The sequence below is a fragment of the Drosophila obscura genome, unplaced genomic scaffold (genome assembly GCF_018151105.1).
Source record: "Drosophila obscura isolate BZ-5 IFL unplaced genomic scaffold, ASM1815110v1 contig_189, whole genome shotgun sequence".
NCBI classification, from domain to species: Eukaryota; Metazoa; Arthropoda; class Insecta; order Diptera; family Drosophilidae; genus Drosophila; species Drosophila obscura.
Genome location: NW_024542777.1, coordinates 838,511 through 863,213, shown reverse-complemented (window position 1 = coordinate 863,213; position 24,703 = coordinate 838,511). Strand labels below are relative to the sequence as shown.

Genomic DNA, 24,703 nt, shown 5'->3' with positions numbered 1-24,703 from the left:
CTATATGTTCGGTCTTGAGGTTCCTTGCTAGCTTTTACCACTAAGCCGAATATGAAAAAAGAGGAATATCACCTTCTGCATGGTATGGTGAACAAAAAATAACGATTACATTTCGTTCGCTGGAGTGAATCGTTCATCAACACTATAAACTACAAACAAAGCAGCAAACACATCACTTCAACATCAACAAATATATTTACGTACATTCCAAATAAAAATCCGTGCTAATGCACCAACAACGAAACTCAGAATCGAATCAATAGAAAGCAGGCAAGAGCCAGCAACCAGGGCACAGCGATCTAGCAGAATTTTGTAAGTATTGTATTCCGGCTAATCTAATCTGTGCGGCTAACAACGGCACCACGGCAGCGCCGTCGGGCAGGGCTTAGCTAACTCACACAAATGAACTTTGTACATTAAACATTTATTAATTTTGAGCATGTATCTTTTGTACTGCAGCCGGCGGACAAGAAAGTGGCACGAGCAGTTGGCGCTTTTCACACGCACAAGCCAGGTCGGAGGAGACGCAATTGAACATTTAACAGGGCCCAATTCCAATCACAAACATGCTGTCACGCGTGCAGGACTTCTTGTCACGCCACCGTCGGAAGTTTATCGTGACCGGAGTGCTTGTGGGTGGCGCCTACTATGCGGCCCGGTACGCCCAACGCAAGCTGGTGGAGATGCACGAGAAGCAGGCTCGTGAGATGTTCGAGCGGACGCGGCGCACGCATCACTTCGAGTCGACGGAAAAGACTTGCAACCAAGTGATCCTGGGCATGGGCGAGGAGATGTGTGACGCTGTTCTGAGAGAGTGCAGCACAGACGAACTGCTCGAGCAGCTGCGTCAGAATCCGAAAAACAAAGTGGAACTGTGGGAAGAGATGAAGGTCGTGGCGTTCACCCGCCTGGCCACGTTTGTTTACGCCTCATCCATGCTGGTGATTGCCCTCAGAGTACAACTGAATCTCTTAGGAGGCTACATTTACCGTGATATCACGACGGAGCAGACACGAATCACCGATGAGCTTAAGCAGCAGTATCTCTCGCTCATCCGACACTTCATCACAGAGGACGGTATCAGAGATCTAACACGGTATATTCGGACTCAGGTAATCGCAGTGGTGAAGTCGTCGATGCCTCTCTCACGTCAGCTCTCCCTCAACGACCTGGAGCAGCTGTTTTGGTCTCTGCAAATGGCCATCAATGCGGACACTCGTCGAGATCCCAACTCCAAGATGACGAAGTACCTGCTGCCCTCCCAGAGTTCCAGCTTCTCGCCGTTGCTCCAGCAGATGTACAACGAGACGCTGGATCTCCTGGAGAGCGAGGATGCCATCGGCGTGTGTTCGCATAATGTGACTCGAGGCTTTGTTTTGGCCTGCGATGTCATTGCCGAGGCCCTTGGCGAAACTCTGCAGCATCTGCCCCCCGCAGAAGTGCAGAAGCAACCGGAGGCCCAGCAGCCCCTGAAGTTCAACCAGAGCGCCAGCAGCAGCCGCCTTTCCAGCAGCCAGACGGTCGATAATAACAACTTGCTCAACATCAACACGGTTCTGATGGCCATGGCCAAGCTGATACCAATCATCAGTGGGATCACGTCAAGGGGGTATGACAGTGCGGCCCGGACTACCAACTTGCCCACGCAGCTGCTCTCCTTTTACTTGGTGACTGAGAAGTCCAAGACGTTGGGTGCCAATGTGTACGAGACCTTCAGTTCTGCCTAAGCTACGACGACTCCTCATATTAACATACACACATGCACACACACATATGCATGTACATATGTATGGATCTTTTGTGAGCCTGGCTATGACATATTTGGAACTCTACATACATGCATACATAAATATGTATATACCTGTTTAATTGTAACATGAGAATTACTTTCAGAAGCCTGTTTGTAAAAGCATGCTGTCGTCCCGAATTCCTTATTAAGTCTAACTCTTAAGAATATTTAGTCCAGAACCGTGTGTGTAAGCTAGCAATAAGAAGTTCCCGAATTGTGGAATCCTTTGATCAAATTGACGTGCAAACGGGGACCTACAAAGCGAGCAACTGGAAGACCTTTTATAATAAACAGAAACTATAAAAGTGTATACAACAATAAAAAGGGGAAGTAGATCTGACAGGGATCTTTACATTTCAAATAAATGGAAAATTGTGAAAAAAAAAATAAGTGAGAGATAAAACTATTGCCGGCACGAAACAGACAGATAGGACATTTCTCATGCACCACGAAAGGGGGAGGGTGCTGAAAAAACCCGCCCTGGGAATGTTGATAAGAAGCGCGGTGCCCCGGACAGCTGTGAAACGGTAACGGAGCCTGCGCAGAGTAGCCAAACGAAAATACTTGTAAGCTTGGTAAAAGAATAAATTTTTAAAGCATCTTTTGGGCGCAGTTCCCAAGCAACACCTAATATAAATTAACAGAATAATATTTCGCACAACTAGAAGGTTAAACAGCTGCATGGGAACTGCATGACTCTCTCCCGCTCTGAATCTTTCTCTCGCTCCGTGTGCCAGCTGTCTAGTGAAAAGCAACGGTAGCGTAGCTCCGCCGATGGCGATGCCAGCGCCGCAGCTACACTTTGGGTGGGCAGCGCAGTTGCAAAAGTTACGTGAAAAGGCAAAGGACAGCCCTCTGCGCTCATAGATATTTACATATGTATGTATGCATGGGCATACAATATACTCGTATGTGTGGAAAAAAGATTTAACAAAATCCTGGAACAACCATTTAGGATCCGTCTGTAAAGTGCAAATATGACAAAGACTGAAAAATGTGTTCGAAATAGCAAAGACATCGGAAGAAGAAGATTTTAAGGCAGCAGCAGTGGCGATACTAGGAACAACCACTTCGATTCAATTGTGTAAGTGCACTCGCCAACTTCGTTCCAAAAAAGACACACGACACGCAGACCAGACGCACACATGCATGTACATTTGGAGAGCGGGACAGACATAACGCACTGGGCAGACAGACAGACTGGGTGCGTAAAGCGTGGCGTGGCCTGGCCAGGCCTGGTCTGACAGGGTGGAAACATGGACGGATGGGCCGGACAGGCAGGACTCCCCTGCCTTCCGCTACCGCTTCTGCTCCTGTTACTGTGTGGCAGTATAAATAAAAACAATTTTTTACTGGAGGCGAAAGCGAAGAAATAGTAAGGCTCGCCAGGAGCTCCTCCAATCTATAACCCCCTTCAAAAGGGACCGTCGCGACGGTTTAACCCAATCTGACCTCGACTAGGAGGTCTTGTTGGGGCAAAACGTGTGGAGTGAAGAGAACAAAGAAACATTTCCTGGGAAACGTCTACGAGCTATGATATCCATGGACAACAATGCATGCAAGTCAAGTGTTGGGCATGGCCTCCCCTCCCCCTATGTTCACAGCCTTTTCTTATAACAGGCGCTGTTTTTGTCCTCCTATTCATATATATAAAGGCATATTGACACACTAAAGTCATAGATCAAGTGCCTTGACAGCAGGCACGCCTCCCGCAACCCTACTAGATATAAGCATTTTAATTAGGAACAGAAGGGGAGAGAACTTCTGTGGAACCAAATTTGCGTTAAGAAAATTTAAGGTTTAGAAATGGTGGGATTGGCTGGGTTGCGCAATATCTTGAAAAGCCAACAAACATTATCTTAAACTTAACAATTTCGTGTAGAGAAAGGGCTTTCCGATTTTCTTTAATGCATTATTTTGTGGCTACGTGTCTTTCATCAAGTTTAAGCTTATCTGCTTGAAGTTGAGTTCCTAAACATTTATTCCTTGTCGACACTCATTCCCAGTTTTCTCTACTGATAGCGAAAACATACACCGTATCGTATTCACAAATGTTGCTGGAGAATTAGCCTGAATGCATTAAACAGACCACAGCCACTGGACAAACTGGTTAGTTTCGCCTGAACCTCGTACGATATACTTATCATAATATATAATAATAAATACTGTGGTCTCAAACTAATCTTACCGCACAAATATCTTATGCTAGAAAAATCAAGTTGTCCACGCTTCGTTAAGACTTCTGGTAAAGAATACCCAAGCCAGAGTCTATAGCAGTATATACGTATCTATATACGATAGCTTTGCCCGTGTCTCTGTGCTCTATTGGAGTCCTACTTTTTCAATAAAAATTACTGAGTGTAAGTACATTTTTCATTTTAACTGTGCTGCAACCTCTTCTCCGGCTTCTCCTTTTCCGTGCCACTACTCTCTTTGCCTGTCAAAAGCGTCAAAAAGTGCGATAGTGAAGACCCAAATGAAGTATGGGTTGGGGTTGGTGTGTGGGTGTGGGTGGGGCTAACCTGAGGAATGGGAAAGTGAACTTAAGTGCAGTGCCACCCCAATATCTCGCCCCTAGCTTATTTGCATAGCTACCAAAGTAGCGCACCGTCCAACCCGGAACCTCAATCCTTAAATGATGTTGCAACCGCAGGCAGAAGAACACACACCACACCACACAACCATTGAGAAAGAGGCACTAACACTCGCACATCATGAGAAAATAGTGGCATAAATGATATGTGATAGACGGATGGACACTTGGGGCTGCCTGGGATAAGACCCTGCTTGTGCCCACAAATGAAGCTGCATCTATCCCGGTCCTTCTTTTTGCCACAACCGTAATTAGGCGCCCCTTTCGACAAAACTCATAAAAGCTGCTGTAAGTAGCTTGCTTTGACTTCATTCATTGCCGTACTCTGCCTTCCGGCATCCCGGCATCCAACCATCCAACCAACACTGCTGGTTCCGCCTCTTTTTTCGTTTTGTATGACGTATACGCCCCGCTGCTCCATGTGGCACAGCTCTCGAGGCGAGACAACTCGAATGAGTGGAAAACAAACGATACACAGTCTCTCGAACCGCCAGCTAGCCAGATAGCCATCTGTTTTGATATTTAGGCAGGGAAAATATGAAGTACAGTACAGAATTCAGTTTAAAGAATTCAGAATTCCGAATAATTATTGATTGAGTGTGCCAGACTATCAGCGTTCCTCACTAAGAACCGAGATGCGACAGAGAGGGGAAGGCTATGCCACGCGAAATGGAACTAATGGCGGCAATCCAATGGATTCGATAGGCTTCGTTTTGGTGAAAGATCGTATCAGTAACAGCTAAACGGCTCTAACTATAAAATAAATCGACATCTCATGGAGAAATGTGTATGCATACGAGTATCAATATATAATAATAGATAGATTACACAGGCCAGTTTATGGACGCGTAAGTACTTGTACGATCGCTGGGTCGAAACAGTTTTTATTGTCGATGTCGAGAACAGTTTTCGGTGCGAGTCTAAGCAAGCAGCACGGACTCTGCGTAGAGAGTAATGGAGTAGAACCATAGCCAGAGCCAGAACTAGAGCAGAGTCGAACGAGTCCGAGATAATTAACATGAGTAATTAGTAGCACATTCTTGTTGTTTTTTTGTTGTGGTTAGGTGACGAATGCTGGATAAAGAATCGAATAGTGTTTAATTCAATATTTACTTTTCCTTTTCGCACAGCGAAATGACAAACGCCAGCTGAAGGCAGCTGAAGGTGGAAGACGCAACTGACGTCGGTTTATCGGCCTCTAATCTGCAGTCCGAGCCCATTCAAAGGAGTAGCGTAAACAATTCACAATGCGACGACCAAAAATATCGCTGAAAAAGTATTTTTATTTCACACTGATCTGCGCTCTGCTGCTCATATTTGGTTTCAATCTCAAGTGAGTTATGAATACGATACGAAACGATTTAGTCCTAGTCTAAACACAAATTAACACAATTTTTCCCGCAGGGAATATGAAATATGGAAGACCCGCAGTCCCCGATCAATCCTGACGACCACACAGCAACACCAGCAGAAGCTGCGACAATTTCCCTCGTCGGATGTGGACGGTTCCGAGGAGCTCAGTAAAAGGCCTGAGGCATCTAGCTCCACTCTAGCGCCGATAGTCGCCACTCAACCTTCACCAGCAGCAGAAGCTTCAGCATTGGAAGGTCAGCAGACGGAGGATGTCGATGTGGAGGAAATCGACGCCGAGCGAAATCTGGAGCCGGAGCTGGCCACTGCAAAGCTCTGGTTCTTTCACAATGGTGAATACTATCCCCGCCCGGCCAAGACCTACAGCAATCGGCGGGCGCGCAAGCGATACGCTCCCAAGCTGCTGCCGCATCAGGATTCGCACAACGACCGCATTGTCAACCAACTGATGTACGTGCCGCACAACTACGAGCGAATCAAGGCCAGCGGCAAGCTGAAAACCATCCTCCTCTACAACGGCCTGGGTCCGTGGAACGTGAAGAAGGGGCGCGACGTCTTCCTGAGATTAAAGTGTCCGGTGGATACATGCGAATTAACTGCCAATCGGGACTTGGCCAGCACGGCTGACATGATCCTCTACAAAGACCATTACATTCCCACGGCAATACGCCGTCCCAGCAATGCCAAGCAGGTCAGCATGCTCTACTATCTGGAGTGTCCCTATCACACTCAAAATGTTAAGGCACCCGACGCCATCAACTGGACGGCCACCTACAGGTGACTTTTCCCCAATGTGTCTGTTCAATCAGATACTTATACGCTTCCTTCGTTTTTCTTTAATGCGCAGACGCGACAGCACTATTGTTGCGCCCTACGAGAAGTGGCAGTACTACGACACCAAGGTCCAACAGCAGGAGCAGGATCACAACTATGCCGTGAACAAAACCAAGAAGGTGGCCTGGTTCGTGTCCAATTGTGGCGCCAGGAATGGGCGACTCCAGTATGCCCACGAACTGCAAAAACACATCGAGGTAGAGATGGGATTGGATTGGATCTCGTGAAGATACTTACTAACATATTTTTTGCACCTAACTGATGCATTCTCTTTGGCCTTTGTCCCAATAGGTTGACATATATGGTGCCTGCGGAAACTTCAAGTGCTCGCGTAGCACGGCAGACAAATGCTTCGACATACTTGACAACGATTACAAGTTTTACCTGGCCTTCGAAAACTCCAACTGCAAGGACTACATCACGGAGAAATTCTTTGTCAACGCCCTCAACCGGCGGGTGCTGCCAATTGTAATGGGTGCCCGGCCCGAGGACTACGAGGTGAGTGCCCCGCGTCGCTCTTACATACACGTGGATGAGTTTGCCTCGCCCAAGGAGTTGGCCGAATACCTGCGTATTCTCGACGGTGACGACGAACTCTACAACTCGTACTTCAAGTGGAAGGGCACGGGTGAGTTCATCAACACGTACTACTGGTGTCGGGTCTGCGCCACGCTCCACAACGAGGAGCAGCTGCGCAAGCCGCGCTGGTACAGCGACCTCAACGATTGGTGGCGTGGCGCGGGCGTTTGTACCAACGGCTCATGGAGGAACTTCAAGGCGCGCAAGGACGTGATCAGCGACGATTGAGTGCTTGAGTCGGTCCAGATAGTGGGCCTTGGCATTGGCATTGCGTAGATCCAACTTCTATTTAAATATCAGTGTGTAGCTTTGATTTGTTGTTCTTTTGTAGTTATCACTATCCACTATCACTATCCACTATACGTGTGTAAAGAATTGCTTACTTTTTGTCGGAGGTTTAAGTGAATGTTTTTTGTAGCTAGCCGTAAGTGAACGAGACCTCAAAACTAGCACTAGCGTTGCATGAGGAAATCAAAAAGCGGAGCAGCAGAGCAGTGTATTCAAACTAGCCCATAGACTAAAAGATCCCCCGGCAGATCGGTGTAACATATACAATACAAAAAAAATACATAAGAGAACCTAGAAACTAGACTAGTTATATGTGGATATACCACCAGTGCATACATAGGTTATATTAAATATTATATAGTTGTTTAAACTACCAGCAAGTCCAATATAGAGCATAACGAGATGAAAGACGAAAGACGAAATACAAAGGGATAAAAATACAAGCGAGTTAAATGAAATTTTAATCCGTAGAGCGACCTACATACATATATGTACATACATATGTATGTATTTACTAGCTTAACTGCAATGGGAATGAGCCATCAGCTATATAGCTTTGTAAGTGAATAAATCTTTTTGTAAGAATTTTTGCGAGCAAAAAACTGATGGAGGGATGGATAGCTCTAAAATATGTTGCGTGTGAAGTGAGCACTTCTTGAATTCATGTTTAATGAGTTTTCAGCTATTATTTTGTCTAGATATTATCTAGATTGGCTCTTGGTTGGACCGTTAGTCGTAGTGAAACTACTCGGCGAGGTTTCCCAGCCTGTTAGCAATTAACTATTTTAGGACCCATTCGCACAAGCAAGTCCTTGGCCAAAAGCCATATCTGAACTAATACAAATACAATCACCATTCCTATTTTTCACACAATATCAATTTACATATTGTACGCATATATGATTTCTGTTCGATATATGTACAAGCGAGGCGAGTTTTTTTTTACACTTTTAGCAATATTTATATTTATTGTATAACATTTAATTTATAAGTATGGAGTAATATCATCTGTCTGTGTGTATTTTGATTGTGAACTTATTTAATTTTTTAATTTTTACTGTGATACAAAAAGTACTAATAAACAAACCAAAAATAACGATTGTCAACTTTTTTTTAATTTAATTAAAAGAAAAATAAAATAGGTTCAATTCGGAATAAGGAATAGCATGGGACGGAGATAATAAAGAACTGATGGTGGGACAAATTATAAGTTTAATGTAATTTCCCACTCAAATGGAACACATTAATCTTAATTAACCTACATACAACTGCATACAAATTTCAAACGTTTCACATTTCTTATGGATTACAAAATACTGAAATTATAGATTGAAAAGCAACCAACATATACTTCAATGGCCTTTTGGGTAAAGGCCCAACCGACGTTGGGAAAATATTCGAAAAGTAATTGAAGCCAAATACAAAAAAGGGAAATTTTAACATTTTTAAACAAAATTGGTACAAACAAATTGAAGCAGTTCAGAATATTTCTGGTATGATCCTAGTGTTACTTAGACATGACACATTTTCAGCTGCTGTAACAAATCAATCAACGCATTTAGTTTCTGCTGCTTGAAGTCCTCTCCCGTGGAGGCTACGATCTTTGCCGTAATCTTTCGTTGCAGGGCAATGGCCTCCACTTTCTTAGAGAGCTGCGAATAAAAGGACACATTTTCAACAACATTTTCATTCGAGAACACAAACAGTACCCACCTCAAAGGCCCGCTTTATAATACCCTGGGGCATGCCAGCCAATTTGGCCGCATTGAAGCCGTACGACTTGGGACAAGCACCGGCCGTGTACTTGTAAAGAAACGTAACCGTTTCCTGAGTGGGATCTGTGGTATCCTCATTTTCCACCATGCAGGCCATGTGACCGAGGGTGATCCTCTGGTCGTGGTGGAAGTAATCGATTAGATTGTGGTAGTGGGTGGAGAAGAGGGTGCGACACTTCAGATTGGCTAGGAAATTGACCACAGAAGCGGCAATGGCTGTGCCATCGTATGTGGCCGTACCCCTGCCCAACTCATCGAGCAGCACCAGGGAATGGCATGTGGCATGCTTCAGTATGAGAGAAGTCTCATTCAGCTCGACTAGGAAGGTACTATGCCCGGCCAAAATATCATCTTGAGCGCCCAGCCGCGTGAAAATTCTATCCACCAAGGACAGACGACAGCGGGCTGCTGGTATGTGAGCTCCCTGAAATCACAATCAATTGGTATTCAATTTAGCTCCCATCCGAAAGATTAAGAGACACTCACAATCTGTGACATGATCACGAGCAGTCCCAGTTCCCGCATCAAGGTGCTCTTGCCTCCCATATTAGGTCCAGTCAGCAGGGATAGGGGGGCTTCCGTTCTGGTACCCAATTCCAGGCCATTGGGAATGTAGGTGGAGGCATTCACACAGGGATGATAGCCCTCCTCCAGTTCGATGAACGGCTGATCAACTCCAGAGACCAGCTCTGGTACACAGATGACCATCTGTTGCCTGGCATACTCCGCCAGGCAGCCCAACACATCCAGATTGGCGACACAGTCGATGCACTGCTTCCACAGCTCATAATGATTGGAGAACTTCTCGAAGAGCCGACGGGCCAGGTCCTGCAGCACGACGTTCTTGGCATCTTCCGCCTGCTGCATGTCCTTGAGCAGGACCTTGGTCTGTGCGGTGGTGTAGCGACGCGAGGGCTTTTTGCCCTTGGCCTGACCTTCCAGGGCATACGATTTGTTGGCCTTGTGGGCATGCGATTCGGGAACATCCAACTGGTACCGCTTCTTATCGGATCCAAAGTATGTAACACGGCAGCCAAAGTGACGCTCCTGCTCCACGAGGTATGTCTTCAGGCGTTTCTCAATCTCATCTATCCGATCCATGACCACATCATACTCTGCATCCATTCCGGGCTGAGGTGCGATAACTCCCGTCTTGGCAGCTGCATCATGGTCGAAGGCAGTGGAAAAGTACCTCAGCTCCTCGCGAAGGTCGGGAAAGGCTCCTCCTGAGGTAGTCAACTGAGTGATTCTCTGGAGCAGTGGAGCTTCACATTCGTGGAACATCAGAGGTAACTTGGTGACTGCATTGAATCCCTTGAGAACTGCCATAAAGCCCACTAGCTTCTGTTTGTTGTAAATTTTCTCCTCGAAGAGTATGGCCCTGGAGTCAGGGTGATCCCTCTGTTTGACCTGCTTGTTGCCGAACAGATGAATTTGCGCTAAATTACGCTCAAAGTCCGGCATGGGAGCCAGCAGTGCTCGCATCTCTTGAAGCTCACTGGGCAACCGCAACAGCTCTCCAATGGCTGCCTGTCGCTCCCTTATCACCTCTACATCGCAGCTGGGGGCACAGAGCCAGTGGTGCAGCAGCCGCTTTCCGAACTTCGTGCAGCAATGGTCCAGGGTGGACTGCAGTGTGTGTTCTTCACCGATAATCCTCAAGTTTGACAGTGTTGTTGCATCGAGAACCATGTGCGAGCGTCTCAAGGTGGAGGCCACTACTGGCTTCGCCTCTGCCAGCTGATCGGGCGGCACATACAACTGGTAGCGAGCCATGGGGAGGACTTTTGGCTCCAGCAAACACTTGTCGATGAAAAATATACACTGACCCAGAGCCTTCAATGCCAGCTTGTAGTTGTCGGAGGGCGTAAGACCCAAGTGATCCAAATCGGACTGCATAGTGCGCAGAACCAACGGCCAGTTGTCATCGGATCCGTTTCCGGTATAGTATCGCTCGGCCAGCAGCTTCAAAGTCTTTTCAGCGTTGCAGATATGAGCTCCATTGCTAGCCAGCTGCTCCCTCAGTACTCCTCCAAGCACGGTGCGTACGACCTGTTGAGTGCGCAAGCTGAGGGCGCATCTCTCATTGAGAAGCTAAAACGGTAGGAATGTAATTTCAGATGATGCACTGGCAAGATGATGGACGTCTGTACATGACTTACGAGCACAGGCATGTGATGCGAGAGCAGCGTAAGCAATCGAGAGCAATTCTTATCGTCTTCGAACTCGCCCAAGTGAAAGTCCCCGATGCTTGTGTCTATAAAGCAAATGCCAAACTTGCTGAAAGTCCCCTCGTCTTGCTCCACTAGGGCCAACATGTAGTTGGGCTGATGATTGGGACCGATTTTACACTGCGACCCGAACACCTGAGTTCCACGATTCGTGATCTGACAGATCTCACGGGCCACCACCTTGTTGAACTTGGTGGCCTTTACGCGCTTGCATCTTTCCGTTACCATGTCGGGCGTTTCCGTTTGCTCCACGCGAGCCACCTACGGAAGCCAGATGATTACTTAAAAGGTAATTTAATTCCAAGGATCACAAAGGATGCTTACCTTGTAGCCCCTGTCTACCAGGATGGTGGACATTTTGTCAAAGGATATCTCCGGGAAACCAGCGTGAGCAAACTCGCCGCGCATATAGGTAAATCCCAGCTCATTGACACCAACGTCGGCATCACCATGGTACAGCTCATAGAATTTTCCCACTTTGAAAAACAAGACGCAATCAAAGGAGTTTGACTTCAGAACCCACCACTGCCGCACGCCTGGCGACAGGTTATTGAGGAACTTTTCGGGCACATACAGAGTGCTCTTGTCGTAGTCCGGATGGTCTGGACGCCTGCCCTCCTTGTCCTTAATCTTATCCGGCTGCAAGAAATCGAGTTTCTGATGAGGCCACACCATAGGCTCATCAAGGTTGAATGGAGTGGTTGATATCTCATCGTAGGCCGCGTCCTGTTTCACATTGCTCTGAATGTTTTTTAGCTTCTCCTGGAATGTGGAGCCTTCAGCCAGTTTAACCTTTTGGCCCAGAGGCTCATTGTTGTTATTATTATGGTTTTTGTCCTTCTTGCGGCTTTTTCTGGGCGTAGGATCGTCTTCCGATTCTTCATTATCTGTAGCCACATCGACCTCATCGTCGCCACTCTCGCTTTCTTCACTGGCAGCATCCTCCTTTCCGTCCGGTTCATAGTCAGACTCATCGCCGGAAAAGTCATCTTCGGATTTGGTCTCCTCCATCTCATCTTCGCTCTCCGACTCGGGTTTAATGATTCGCTTTTTTTTGCGCCGATCACCCAGCTCCTCCTCATCCGACGAAACTGAAACTGGCAGCTTCCTCTTTGCCGAAGGCTTGGTCTCCTGCACTTCCAGGTTCTTGCCATTGTTTTGATTCTCCTTCTCAGAGCCCGTCCTGTCAGTGTGCGTGGGCTCCGCTTTCACGCTGGGAACAAGTCTTTTTTTGTCGACGGCTGGTGACTTCGAGAAATAGTTAAACAAAGTGTTTGTGGGCGTCCCGCCCACACTCGTATTCAACTTCTTAGACATGCTGCTGCTCCAGCTTCGAAATAATATTTTGGTAATACAGACACGCAGACGCCAAAAATACGCGCGAAATTGAGACGGTAATACCGAATATATCGATATATTTTATCCACTTTTTGATATTTTAAAAAAAAATAATATATCACCGATATGATATTTTTTAAATATTTGGCAACCCTAGACGGTATATTTCGGTATATTTTGAAATTGAGACAGTATATTTTGGTATTTATACATATATTTCCGTTTTCCAGCACTGTCGAGACGGTATGCAATAGAGCTGTCAAACGATTGATAGTTAACAACACAATTAGATGCCACCTGTCGATTTGCTTACAAATTTGTCTTCGTATTTTATAGCAGCCAATCCAAACATATCAAAAGCGCCACGACTGTAGCTCGATACTATCATGATAGTCTTAAATCCATAGGTAGTAGAGGCTAACAGCAAAATATCGATACTATCGATAGTGCCCTCTTTGGTTTGACACCTCTAGTATGCAAGGAAATAAAATAAATAATTTCACGAAATAAAGCAATTTATTAAGACAAGAAAATGTCGCTAGCTGACGAATTACTGGCTGACCTCGAGGAGGATAACGACAATGAGCTGGATGAGGATGATACTGAAATGGGGAATGCTGAGGATGAAAAAGTAAGTACTGCTAAAATGAAATGGACCAAAACAAAATTTTTTAAATTTATATATTCCCCAGGAATTGGCGGAGAAACTATTGAAGCCTGCTCCAAATTTGATGGACGTGGATGTCACAGTGCAGTCGGTGCGCGAGCTGTGCAAGTTACGCGACTCGAAGCGATTGCAGGATACGCTTCAGCAGATCGAACATTACGCCAGTCGCCAGCGGACCGCCGCCGAAATGTTGGGCAGCGTGGAGTCCGACCCCGAATACTGTCTGATTGTGGAGGCCAATGCTATTGCCGTGGACATCGACAATGAGATCTCCATTGTGCACAAGTTCACCAAGGATAAGTATCAGAAACGCTTCCCAGAACTAGACTCGCTGATAGTTGGGGAAATTGAGTATTTGCTTGCAGTCAAGGAGCTGGGCAATGACCTGGACCAGGTGAAAAGCAACGAGAAGCTACAGGCCATACTTACGCAGGCCACCATTATGATTGTCTCTGTCACAGCATCCACTACACAAGGGACCATGCTGACGCCCGCTGAAAAGGCCAAAATTGATGAGGCCTGTGAGATGGCCATCGAGCTAAATAACTTTAAGTCAAAAATTTATGAATATGTTGAGAGCCGCATGACCTTCATAGCCCCAAATCTTTCCATGATAATCGGTGCGTCCACGGCTGCGAAACTTTTAGGAATCGCTGGCGGTCTCACCAAGATCTCCAAGATGCCGGCCTGCAATGTTCAGGTCTTGGGCTCACAAAGGAAAACCCTCTCGGGCTTCTCACAGACACAGATGCTACCGCATACGGGTTATGTTTATTACTCGCAGATTGTCCAGGACACGGCTCCGGACTTACGACGCAAGGCGGCTAGATTGGTGGCTGCCAAAGCCGTTCTGGCCGCTCGTGTGGACGCTTGTCATGAGAGCGTCCATGGCGAGATTGGCTTGCGGTTCAAAGAGGACATTGAAAAGAAGCTGGACAAGCTGCAGGAGCCACCGCCGGTGAAGTTCATCAAGCCGCTGCCCAAGCCCATAGAGGGAAGCAAGAAGAAGCGTGGAGGAAAACGCGTGCGCAAGATGAAGGAGCGGTATGCCCTGACTGAGTTTCGAAAGCAGGCGAACCGCATGAATTTTGGTGATGTAGGTGTATTCCGTGAATCGTTTAAATTTTATGTAATCTTTATTCACCTATTCCAGATCGAAGAGGATGCGTACCAGGGCGACTTGGGCTACTCCCGTGGCACAATTGGAAAGACTGGAACTGGCCGTATCCGCCTGCCCCAGGTGGATGAGAAGACTAAGGTGCGCATCAGTAAGACCCTGCACAAAAACCTGCAGAAGCAACAGGTCTATGGCGGCAACACAACAGTCAAGCGCCAAATCTCTGGCACGGCCTCTAGTGTGGCCTTTACGCCGCTGCAGGGTCTTGAGATTGTGAACCCTCAGGCGGCGGAACGATCACAAACGGAAGCCAACGCGAAATACTTTTCAAATACCTCCGGATTTCTCTCGGTTGGAAATCGAACAACTTAAAAAGAATGGTCATGTTTGTCTTTTCTATCAAATTAAGCACTTTTAATTATAGATTTGTCTGGCTCAAAGTGAGATAGGCGTTGTAAAGCTGCAATAAAGCTGTAAAGGAGATTCTAGTTGTTGTTAGCTCAGTTTGCCCACGTCCAACTTGCGTTGTATTGCTTCCCAGGAGTTGTTCAGCAGCACAGCCAAAATGCCGGCCACAGTGAAGACGCCGCCAATAATGGAGCAGCAGTTTGTGGCAAAGTGGCCCAAGGAGCTGGTAATAGAAATTCGGCAAATTAATATTTATAGATCCATATGTATATAGATCAATTCTATGCTTTATGCTGTTAACTGACTTGTGTTTCGCTGCATATTTGACCATCAGCGGAGACAGTTCATAGCTGAAGAATATACCCGGCATTCCCCGTTCGCGATCTGTTAGATCTTTTCGATATCGCGTGACGGAGAATTGATTTGTGTAAATCGGTTGGCCATCGCCTTGGCGCATATATAGTGTAGGTACGATTTTCAAGTAATAATTGAACATTTCGCTTTTGGTTTCTGGAAGAGAAAAATATAAGATATAAAATATATATATATAAATATAAATATAATATAATATATAATTAATTATGAAAAAATTTAATTAATAGCCAGTTTACACTACGGTTGAGTTATGCTTTAGCCAATTGAATCATTAGAAGCGAGATTTTTGTAGACCTATTTGCCTTTACAGAATCTCCTAGACTTCTGGAAGGAAAAAAAATAATGGTTTTCGTGGTGTACGGAAGAACTCTCACATACATGAATGAAAATCATTAAAAATAAATCAATTTGAAAAATTAAACTTGTTATTCATTGAGAACTATTCATGAAATGTAGCCCCAATTGGGTGGTAATTTGGTGGATATATAAAATGTTTTAAAAACACGTAGAACGTGCCGTTGTCAGAACTCATAACTCAATAACTCGAGTTTGTGCCAGTGTAGACGCTAATTCTGAGTTATTGAGTTAACTCAACAATCGATAGGTAATTCATCTCAGTGTAAACAGGCTATAAGAAATTAAATATAGCTTGTACGATATTTCATTGGCATCACTACTAAACAGCGTGGCAACCCTTGCCCCTTTTGACAGCTCACACACATATATATATATTCACATTCACAGTCGGTTCGTCCACCAAGTGGAATAAATAAAAATATTACGAAAATATACTGATTGTTGAGAAATTCAACGAGCTTTTAAAACACGCATCGAAGAAGCGACACGCGTGGCTTTGGTTTCCTCGAAAAAAACACATATACGGACAATAAAAAGAGAACGGCATGCCATTGCCCTCAAGCTCCTTCTCCCAGCAGGGACCCACATGCTTTGATAAGATGAAGACTGGCTTTATCATTGGCTTCTGCGTCGGCATGGCCAGTGGAGCACTATTCGGGGGTTTCTCTGCCCTGAGGTGAGTTGACTTTAGAACAATACACCCTGGAAAATGACGCAAGCTCAGATACCTTTGTTATGTAATTATGCCGGCTAACTAACGACTGAAACTCGCTTTTGCAGATACGGACTGCGTGGACGCGAGCTTATCAACAATGTGGGCAAGGTGATGATACAGGGCGGCGGAACTTTTGGCACTTTCATGGCCATTGGTACAGGAATACGCTGTTGATCGCACTGCAGCCTCTTGGGATATCCTTCTGCTGGCATTTTTGGCAAACTTTTAGACTATACACACTTAAACTAATAATTATTCAAGCATTGTTTAAATTACGCTAAGTTATTGCAATAGAGATTTTAAATGGATTGAATCTTTTTCCATTCCTCTCCATAAGAAAAATAGCAAGTCTGACTATCAGCACTTCTTTCCTCTTCTGAAATCACTAATGCTAACATACCTTTCCCGTAACTAGTATTATTTTGTTTGCTGGTAGTTTTGCATGCATCTTATACCCTCTTAAACCCTCCCGATGCGCACTCACCTGAAACGTCCACACGCAGACCATCAAGAGGATGCGTTTTTGCAAACTCTATCTTTTCTCCGAAGGACATATGATTAATTGTGTGGGAGAGCTTAACATTGGAAAATTGGAAGTCATGTATGTGAAACTGCCGTATAGAGAAGCTTTTGCCGGGTGCAAAATGGAAGCTTCCAGCCATTCGATTCACCTCAAGATGTCCCTGTATACGACAGCCTTCTTTGAAGGCGTCCTCATCGGTGCGTTTGTACTTGCCCTTGCACTGCTCGATTTTGTCTACTTGGACGTTCCACTTGCGCAGGCGGTAGGCATCCAGAACTTCCTCGCATGTGTTGCAGCAGCTGGGAAAGTTTTGGTACAATCGTTTTAAGGTGGTTCCCCAGCGAGACTTTTTGATGATTTCTTTGCTTACTGCGTGGCGTTGTGCTCGGCTCCGTAGCAGCTTCCGCAGGTGACATTCTTGTTCGGCGGCGAGACGGCTACAATTTCCTTGATGGGCGTCTCCTTAAGCGGCTCACCCTTCAGGTCGAGCCTATGCTTGAATATATCGTGGTCCACCCGCAGGTGTGTGTCGCCAGACGAGTCCATCGCATCCAGTGATATATAGTTGCAGGCCAAGTTGTGCAGCGTGACATCCAAATTGATGCGCAGCTTGTGCCCTCTTGTGGTGTCCACAAACAGCTCCTCGTTCAGGGCGGGCTGCACGTAGCTTAGAAACTCGAGGAAGATCAGCAGGCTTATGATGCTGGTACTGATGATAGTCACTGAAGAAAACAATACCATACCGGTTGGTTGAATTGTATTTTTTTCTCTTTAAGCTGATGTTTTGAGAAAACTCACCAGCGGCGCCGCCCACTGTACGCACGCTGAAATCGTCCAAAGTGCGGGGGTACGCGTCTAGCCGATGCAAGACGTCAGAGAACTTCATTTTGTGCGCAAAAACGAATGGTAAAACGATTTAAAACGTAAACAAAGGGATTTACATGGTTTTTGTAGCGGCAAGTGACGTGGTTAGGGATGTCTTTAATATATAGAAATCTAATGACATATTGATATCATGCGATATATATCGCATACTTTCCCGTCCTGCCAGATCGTTGAAACCAGTTGGGTCCAGTCACTAGCCATACAGACATACGGACGACAGATCTGTCCGTTTTAAAAGTACTTCAGTTTATCTGTCTATTCTGTCTATTCATAAATGCATATGAAGAAAGAAAAAGCGGTCGAGCTTGATTATGTAACTAAAGATGCCCTAAGTGAGCTGAAACACTTTCAAAAGTGGATATATAAACAAACAAAAAATATGTCCTGTTTTTCTGTTTTTTTTAAGATGGATGTGTGCAACGCAGAGAAGGAAACGTTTCCGACAGCATAAAGTATATATATTCTTGATCAGCATCAATAGCCGAGTCGCCATTTCCGTCCGTCCGTCTGTCCCTCTTGATGACCGCTTAGATCTCAGAGACTATAAGAGCTAGCGCAACCAGCCCATTTCTACCAGATTGCCGAATCTTAATCAGATCGGATCATAATTATAGCCAGAATGAAGAAATTAATTTTCAGTTGGTTCCCTCGCCCCCTCCGGACAACGACCAAGCTACTCATTCTTTAGCCACTAACCATACAGTATACTGTATACGTATACAGTATACGTCGTATACTGTATGGTTAGTGACCTAGCGGAGGAGATGTAGAATATACATTGTAGATGTAGATAACAGATGTAGCAAAAAATTATAAAAATGTAAATTGTTTTAAAATTCTACAAAAATCATAAGCTCAAAAAATGTATATACTGACTGAGTACGGGTATAAGTAGAGTCGCGTCCCCAGAATCGACTCACACGTTCCTTCTCGTTTTTTTTGTCAGTTTGTCCTGTTTTTGTGAAAATAGTTGGTAACAATGGAATGCATAAAGGGAATGCATTGGGAAAGGGTTTTCACTTAATCTTTTTTGGTGACAAAAGAAGTAAGAAAGAACTATTATTTGTGGAATTGGTTCCGCAAAGTCTGCTAGGGAGGTAATTAATCCTTTTTGCAACCACTTGCTTGCTTGCTGTTATTCGGCTCGAATTTGAAAGAATTTCGTAGTGCGCGAAAGACTACAGAGCCGAAGACCTGTGAACATCCGCTGAAACTGTACATCTATAACATAGATTCTATATACTGTACTCAGGACGTCGTACAACGTCGTACCCAGGATTTCGCGAAGGGGCGGCCGAATCATATAAAATTACTAAAAAACACAAAAACAATATTTAATATACCTTAAATGTGGAATTTAATAAATTGATGATATTGATTAAATATAACATTATGTACTGATATACCGTTAAAATACCTTGAACTCCATTTCGACATCTAAATATACAGAAAACTATAGATACCCTAAACGGTCACCGTGGCGGTAAGTGACGGGGCTAGGGATGTTCTTTTATATTTATCGATATCTATGGCATTTCCAGTCCTGCCAGATCGTTGAAAATAGTTGGGCCCAGTGTGAATGGTTCTGTTGGTTTAAAACGTCCGTTTTTCTGAGAAATAGTGGAATTAAATGAATTATTTGCTAGAATTATACACTATTAATATTATATAGCTACTATTAAGAATGTGTTTCTACGAAAATTTGAATGACACGCTACTAAAAGCTGCTACTATTATACTACTGGTGGAGGTAAGTTTCTTAAGACTCAATATACAAACAAAATTTGTTAAAAAACATACGGACAATTTTCATGCATTGCTTTGTGTCTGGCTGTTTTCGTTTACTCTTTAAGGTTACGCTGTGGTGGCTCGGAAATAATCAAGAGAGCTAACGGCCTTCGTTTTGGCCACCCCCGTCGCACTACCAAGAACAATGTCATGTCTTGAGGCTGTGGTTTTGCATACATTAGGGCCAGCCCGTTCCCAAACCAATTTTCACTCCAATCCTTCTATTTCGGCTTCTGCTCCTGCTCCTGTGGTCCAAGAGAGCGCGTCTAATTTTATAATGCATGTTAAATAGATGAAAGGTTAATTGAAAGAAACCACAAGTTTCGACGGCCCACGCAGCTAATGCTTAGCTTTTAGGGGTTGTTCGCCGCAGCCTAACCTAAGCAACAAAAACAAAAATGAGAGTCCGATGGGATAGCCAAGGGGATTTTGGTTAGAGTTAAAAGTTTTCGCTTAAATATAAATCACCGAATGGCTTGCCGCTTGACTGACTGAAGAAGGCAAACCCAAGGTTTCTAGCACATAAACCCAAAAGATAGATGTAGAACATACCGCGAGGTTGTGTAATTACTAATTAACTTTGAGTCCATATAGCTGACTCGCCCACTCTTTCTTCCTATCGCTTTCTCTCACTCTCTCTCTGTCACTCTTTAACGTAAAAGCTCTTGCCTGAACAGGTAATCACAAATCCGGCACGGAAGCAGATGACAAAGATTAGCAGTGGTAATTTATTTTTTAACTTATCAGAATGGTTAGGTCGGGTAGGGTAGGCGTGTGCCGGTGTAGGTGGAAAAACCAGTCAAATAAGAGTATTCATAGGGAAACGAATCCTGCGCTGATGATGCTATCTTTCGTTACTTGGAACCTGATGTGTACTGATCCTTTCATATATTTCTTGTTTCTCTTTGTGAAAAGTTCATAACCTTACAGTAATTTTGAATGTGACTGTCTCATTGCATGGCCATAGGGCATTCGGGCTTTTGTCATTCCTATGTATGTACTACCATTTGATCCATTTTCCCATTGACTGTCCCTGCCTGCGCATTTTCTGCTGTCGTACTGCCCTCCACACTAATTTGCATTCCTAACCGTTTCGCTCTAACCAATTCGAGTCATTTCTTATTTGAAACAATGAACCCAGCAAAAACACGAGCAAACAATGGAGTGAACGAGGAAAGGAGTCAATGTGCCCTGGCTTTGCAGGCAATAAAAGACTTCACTGACAAAAGAGAGTGAATGGGAGGGAGAGACAGAGAGAGAGCGTGTCAAGAAACTTGGGCCAGAGAAAGAAAATCAGCAAAGAAGTTGGCGTAAAGCAGCTTAAACAATCAGGACTGCCTAATGGATATTGACACTTTAATGCCCTGGCCACCGACGACTCTGACTCCAAGCTGGGATTCTCCTGAGAGGCTGAGGCTGAGGAAGGCTCCTAGCAGGACCAATCCGTGCAGATGTCTTGCTCTAATTTGGTTCAGCATGGTCCAGTTCATTTTTCTTGTGCCGCATTCTTTGCCTTTAAGAAAATTGCAGTGCCGAAATTAATTATAGAGCCGGACCCAGGCCATATTTAATTAAACGTGGACATTTTAAACTTGTCCACCCAATGAACCACCATGCCTCAGCAGCAATGTACCACCAGGACCTCAGAAAGTGGAACCAAAAGGCGTAATTAATTAGTGGAGACGTGCCATATAATTGCGGCAGAAGTAACTTTTTCCCTTTTGGAGACTTTTTTATTATTTTTTTGGTCAAGGAATGTTTCAATTACGTGTATTGCCGATTGAGATGGGATGGGGGTGGAATTTTCCACTGGGCAGGTGGAAATTAATTAAATTAGCAGGCGTCACTTTGGAAAAAGTGTCGTGCCAGGACTTGAAATATTTTGTGCCCCCACACAGCTTTTTTCTCATCCGAAAATCGCCCAAAAATTCGCATAGATAACCCCACTTCCGTTCTCTACAACCGAAACGTCATTTCCGGCAAATTAGTCCAGTCAACTGTGCTATGACATTTTGTGTTAGCATGTGTGTGTGTGTGTGTGTAACAGGACGATTTTCAATCGCTGGCCACGTTTTAAGCATATTTCCTGGTTTTAGGATGCAAAGCAATTTTGTGCAGGTCCTCGGCCGACAAAAGTTTCGAATACGTTTTGATTGCAAGGATGCTGGCACTGTCAATAACCGGCTTACTATTTTTAGCATTGTTTCAACTTGTTGTCTTATGTCGACTGGATGGATTATAGTCTATGGACATTTATGGAATATACATGGAATTACTTTTCTTGCTGGTAACATTTAATTGTTTCGTCGACTAATTGCATTTGTAATGCGTTATAATGAGCGCGCACTATCGGCATGACCACTCCCATAATATTTGATTCGATTAAGGAGTTTAAATTTTAATGTGATTTTTCTTTTCTTATATTGTAGGGTCGTTTGAAAGTGTAGAATATGCGACAAGCGTTTGAAAACTTACCCGCAATGAATTCTGAACATATTTTCAGTAAATTTCGCGAAATCCATGCATGTTGCACTTAAGCTCTTTTGTTGGCTGGACAATGGCAATGAGCTCAGTAGGCTGAAAAGGTCTAGGGTGAGAAATAGATGGATGGGTGCAGGCGTTTACCCTTTGTGTGGGCGTCTTTTTCACTTATTTGCGTTTATAATCTGGTTTCTTTTTTCGTGTGTCCGGGTCACGTCAACAAAAGTGCACACTTTTGTTGTCGGTGGCTGCCTGCAGCCCAGCAACATGAAAAATTATTTACATAAATATCCGCGCTGTCAATTGTATGTTGTGGCATGTAAAGTGACAGTGGCAGAGCAGTGCAGAGCACAAAATGGCGTCGCCGCCGCTGTCCTTGTCAGCGTCGCCCCGTACGTGACTGCACATTTTTTTCGCCACTCGTCTCTTCAGCCCGAAAATGTTGGTGGGACTATCAAATGCAAATGCATTGTATATGCCACTGTGCGGGTGTGCAACTCCGTGCGGGGGCGTGTCAGGGGCGGTCAGACGTCAACGTTATGGCTGCCAAAGTTTTCAATTTTCCACTTAATTGCTTTCAATTAAGCAAAGAGTCCTCTTTAGTCCCCTACACGATGCCCCAAAACGAACTCGACTCTGGACTCGACTGAAGCATTGCCACCCACCCCTTACTTCACCATTGACCACCCTATGTGTATGTATTTATGTAGGTATGAGTATGTACATATGTATATGTCGTACGACTGTGTCCCGTTATGTCCGTTCAATTAAATTACACACTAGAGCAGCATCCGCAGGAGCCAGAAGATTCCTGCCAGTACGGTTCATCCGTAGCGTGTCGGCGCTGGGCAGCACTTCTCCGCACCGCATTGTTATCACTGTCAAGAAGCTAAAGCTGCCGCCCCACAGTGGCGGATAACCCTTTAAAAATACTTTCTGGGTGTTAACTCAAGGTTGGCAAACTGCCCATTTTGCAATCCCTTCAAAATTACATGTTTCAAATATTGAATACTCAATAGGCAACGAAATTAAACAGCTAAAATTTGTTTACACCTTTTTTTTTCAACCACTGTGCGCCCGCACTGTTCGGTGCTCTGTTTGTTTGCCTGCTGCTCTGTTGTGCGTGTTTTTGACCGAAGCAAAGGTGTGTGTGCGCCTTGATTGCTGCACTTGCCAGTCCTTGCCCGGCCAAAGGTCACACGAGAGTAAGCGGGCAACGAGGCAAGCAAATGAACAAATAAACAAACAATCCAACGCAAGCCTGGCCGAAAGCAGACGACGCGACGGCGACCACACACACAACTACACCAACTGCTTTGAACCATCCCTCTCTCATTGCACAATATGCTAAAGAGCGTGTAATGCGTCTGTCTGAGAGCTCCTCCCCCTAACTTATCTAATGCCAGGGAAAGTCACACTTGCAACCGACATCTACCAGCCCTCCCGCACAGGTTAAGCTTTCGGCAAAAGCAAGGGAATATTTTAATTACATTTACGCAAAATTGCAAAATTGAATAAAGCTTTGGTCAGGAGATGGGGTGCTTGACAGTGTGTTTGTGGTGGAGGGCAGTGAATGTGGGCTGAATCCTTTAAGCTGCAATGTAAACAAGTGAAAAGCATTACTAAGACAGGGAGGAAATCTGTTTAAGGCCATTAAGCAACCATGAACGCCCCCATTCATTTCATTTCCCCAATATAATTACATACAAATGAAGTTTCTTCAGTATATTGCTGCTCACTTACATGGCCATGTATGGGAGGGAGTAAGTACATATGTACATAGTATGTATGTGCCTATATAGAATGGCAAGTGTGGATCTGAAAATGAGAGGCCTCGCCTTGAAATCGTGGGGACTCTCAGGAATCTCCAGTCTGGGGTGACTATTTTATACTCCTTGAGAATAATATATTTCGAACTTTTGTATTGAGTACTTTTCAATCTCTATCTCACTATTTTATTAAAGAATGAAACTCATTGTCAAAATCAAGGAAACCGCAAATAACTTTGAACCTTAACGTAACCAAACATTTTCGTAACGAACCAAATAATAAAGCACACATAAATCCGTTGGCAAATTCAATTCCAGCCCATTCCATTTCCTCGCGTAGGTAGGACACATTTCAGCACTTACGCTGACCAGAGGGGGGTCCTGCAAGAGCCCACGTCATACCCACCTACTCGGGGCACAGCGGTTGGCCAAGTCCGCAAAACCAAACCCAGCGAAAACCCAACGGAACCGAACCGAAGCCTAATCGAACACGTTTCATATGACTGCGGCGCTAAAGATTACATTTTAATCTCTCTCTACTGCCATCCCGCTCGGCCATCCTTCTCCCTCCGCTGCGCTATCGATGTTTGTCCCCTCCGGTTTGGCTCTGGTTGGTCATGCAACTAATCAATGCCTCGTACTTGATTTTAACTTGCTTGTAATTGGGCAGCGATGAAGATTGGAGGAGCGACGACAGCCGTCGCGACGGTGGAGCCCTGGCGATAAATGTCCAAAAAATTCTAAACGCGTACGCGGCACAGTCTTCCCTCGCTTTCTCTCTCTCTTTCCCCCCATGTTTCCCTCGCTCTTTCATCTTGTT

General features: G+C 44.9%; 6 protein-coding genes across 9 annotated transcripts; 4 read left to right on the top strand and 2 right to left on the bottom strand.

Annotated features, from left to right (window-relative positions):
• Window positions 1-110: 110 nt before the first annotated feature.
• On the top strand, window positions 111-1,854 carry LOC111066716 (peroxisomal biogenesis factor 3). The gene is made up of 2 exons (XM_022355536.2): window positions 111-312; window positions 460-1,854. The coding sequence occupies exon 2, from the start codon at window positions 567-569 to the stop codon at window positions 1,725-1,727; it is 1,161 nt and encodes a 386-aa protein (XP_022211228.1). The 5' UTR covers window positions 111-312; window positions 460-566; the 3' UTR covers window positions 1,728-1,854.
• Window positions 1,855-2,601: 747 nt separating this feature from the next.
• Window positions 2,602-7,892, top strand: LOC111066715 (glycoprotein 3-alpha-L-fucosyltransferase A). Of its 4 annotated transcripts, none has more exons than XM_022355531.2 (5): window positions 2,602-2,873; window positions 5,513-5,715; window positions 5,787-6,530; window positions 6,601-6,784; window positions 6,879-7,892. In XM_022355531.2, the coding sequence occupies exons 2-5, from the start codon at window positions 5,630-5,632 to the stop codon at window positions 7,392-7,394; spliced, it is 1,530 nt and encodes a 509-aa protein (XP_022211223.1). In that variant the 5' UTR covers window positions 2,602-2,873; window positions 5,513-5,629; the 3' UTR covers window positions 7,395-7,892. The 4 variants fall into 4 exon arrangements, with proteins under 4 accessions (XP_022211223.1, XP_022211227.1, XP_022211224.1 ...); XM_022355535.2 differs by lacking the exon at window positions 2,602-2,873 and adding an exon at window positions 3,990-4,149; XM_022355532.1 differs by lacking the exon at window positions 2,602-2,873 and adding an exon at window positions 5,132-5,230.
• A 576-nt stretch (window positions 7,893-8,468) lies between these two features.
• On the bottom strand, window positions 8,469-12,854 carry LOC111066714 (probable DNA mismatch repair protein Msh6). The gene is made up of 5 exons (XM_022355530.2): window positions 11,785-12,854; window positions 11,392-11,721; window positions 9,716-11,323; window positions 9,168-9,653; window positions 8,469-9,106 (listed from the first exon to the last, which is right to left on the bottom strand). Exons 1-5 carry the CDS (start codon window positions 12,775-12,777, stop codon window positions 8,966-8,968), a joined length of 3,558 nt encoding a protein of 1,185 aa, XP_022211222.2. The 5' UTR covers window positions 12,778-12,854; the 3' UTR covers window positions 8,469-8,965.
• A 387-nt stretch (window positions 12,855-13,241) lies between these two features.
• Window positions 13,242-15,065, top strand: LOC111066752 (U4/U6 small nuclear ribonucleoprotein Prp31). Its single transcript, XM_022355586.2, has 3 exons — window positions 13,242-13,429; window positions 13,491-14,561; window positions 14,619-15,065. The coding sequence occupies exons 1-3, from the start codon at window positions 13,331-13,333 to the stop codon at window positions 14,952-14,954; spliced, it is 1,506 nt and encodes a 501-aa protein (XP_022211278.1). The 5' UTR covers window positions 13,242-13,330; the 3' UTR covers window positions 14,955-15,065.
• Window positions 14,975-17,951, bottom strand: LOC111066754 (endoplasmic reticulum-Golgi intermediate compartment protein 3). The gene is made up of 5 exons (XM_022355587.2): window positions 17,759-17,951; window positions 17,331-17,682; window positions 16,922-17,259; window positions 15,296-15,500; window positions 14,975-15,213 (listed from the first exon to the last, which is right to left on the bottom strand). Exons 1-5 carry the CDS (start codon window positions 17,844-17,846, stop codon window positions 15,078-15,080), a joined length of 1,119 nt encoding a protein of 372 aa, XP_022211279.1. The 5' UTR covers window positions 17,847-17,951; the 3' UTR covers window positions 14,975-15,077.
• Window positions 16,093-16,745, top strand: LOC111066755 (reactive oxygen species modulator 1). The gene is made up of 2 exons (XM_022355588.2): window positions 16,093-16,398; window positions 16,503-16,745. Exons 1-2 carry the CDS (start codon window positions 16,268-16,270, stop codon window positions 16,609-16,611), a joined length of 240 nt encoding a protein of 79 aa, XP_022211280.1. The 5' UTR covers window positions 16,093-16,267; the 3' UTR covers window positions 16,612-16,745.
• Window positions 17,952-24,703: the final 6,752 nt, after the last annotated feature.

Excerpts from the sequence above, each read along its gene's own strand:
- LOC111066715 (XM_022355531.2), top strand. The coding sequence starts at position 5,630 with ATGCGACGACCAAAAATATCGCTGAAAAAGTATTTTTATTTCACACTG. Across the intron at positions 6,531-6,600 it reads AACTGGACGGCCACCTACAG|ACGCGACAGCACTATTGTTG; the intron begins GTGACTTTTCCC and ends TTTAATGCGCAG. Across the intron at positions 6,785-6,878 it reads AACTGCAAAAACACATCGAG|GTTGACATATATGGTGCCTG; the intron begins GTAGAGATGGGA and ends TTGTCCCAATAG.
- LOC111066752 (XM_022355586.2), top strand. The coding sequence starts at position 13,331 with ATGTCGCTAGCTGACGAATTACTGGCTGACCTCGAGGAGGATAACGAC. Across the intron at positions 13,430-13,490 it reads GGAATGCTGAGGATGAAAAA|GAATTGGCGGAGAAACTATT; the intron begins GTAAGTACTGCT and ends TATATTCCCCAG. Across the intron at positions 14,562-14,618 it reads ACCGCATGAATTTTGGTGAT|ATCGAAGAGGATGCGTACCA; the intron begins GTAGGTGTATTC and ends CACCTATTCCAG.
- LOC111066754 (XM_022355587.2), bottom strand. The coding sequence starts at position 17,846 with ATGAAGTTCTCTGACGTCTTGCATCGGCTAGACGCGTACCCCCGCACT. Across the intron at positions 17,683-17,758 it reads TACAGTGGGCGGCGCCGCTG|TGACTATCATCAGTACCAGC; the intron begins GTGAGTTTTCTC and ends TGTTTTCTTCAG. Across the intron at positions 15,214-15,295 it reads AAATATGCAGCGAAACACAA|CTCCTTGGGCCACTTTGCCA; the intron begins GTCAGTTAACAG and ends TTCTATTACCAG.
- LOC111066716 (XM_022355536.2), top strand. The coding sequence starts at position 567 with ATGCTGTCACGCGTGCAGGACTTCTTGTCACGCCACCGTCGGAAGTTT.
- LOC111066755 (XM_022355588.2), top strand. The coding sequence starts at position 16,268 with ATGCCATTGCCCTCAAGCTCCTTCTCCCAGCAGGGACCCACATGCTTT. Across the intron at positions 16,399-16,502 it reads GGGGGTTTCTCTGCCCTGAG|ATACGGACTGCGTGGACGCG; the intron begins GTGAGTTGACTT and ends TCGCTTTTGCAG.
- LOC111066714 (XM_022355530.2), bottom strand. The coding sequence starts at position 12,777 with ATGTCTAAGAAGTTGAATACGAGTGTGGGCGGGACGCCCACAAACACT. Across the intron at positions 11,324-11,391 it reads CGCATCACATGCCTGTGCTC|CTTCTCAATGAGAGATGCGC; the intron begins GTAAGTCATGTA and ends CTACCGTTTTAG. Across the intron at positions 9,654-9,715 it reads TCGTGATCATGTCACAGATT|GGAGCTCACATACCAGCAGC; the intron begins GTGAGTGTCTCT and ends TTGTGATTTCAG.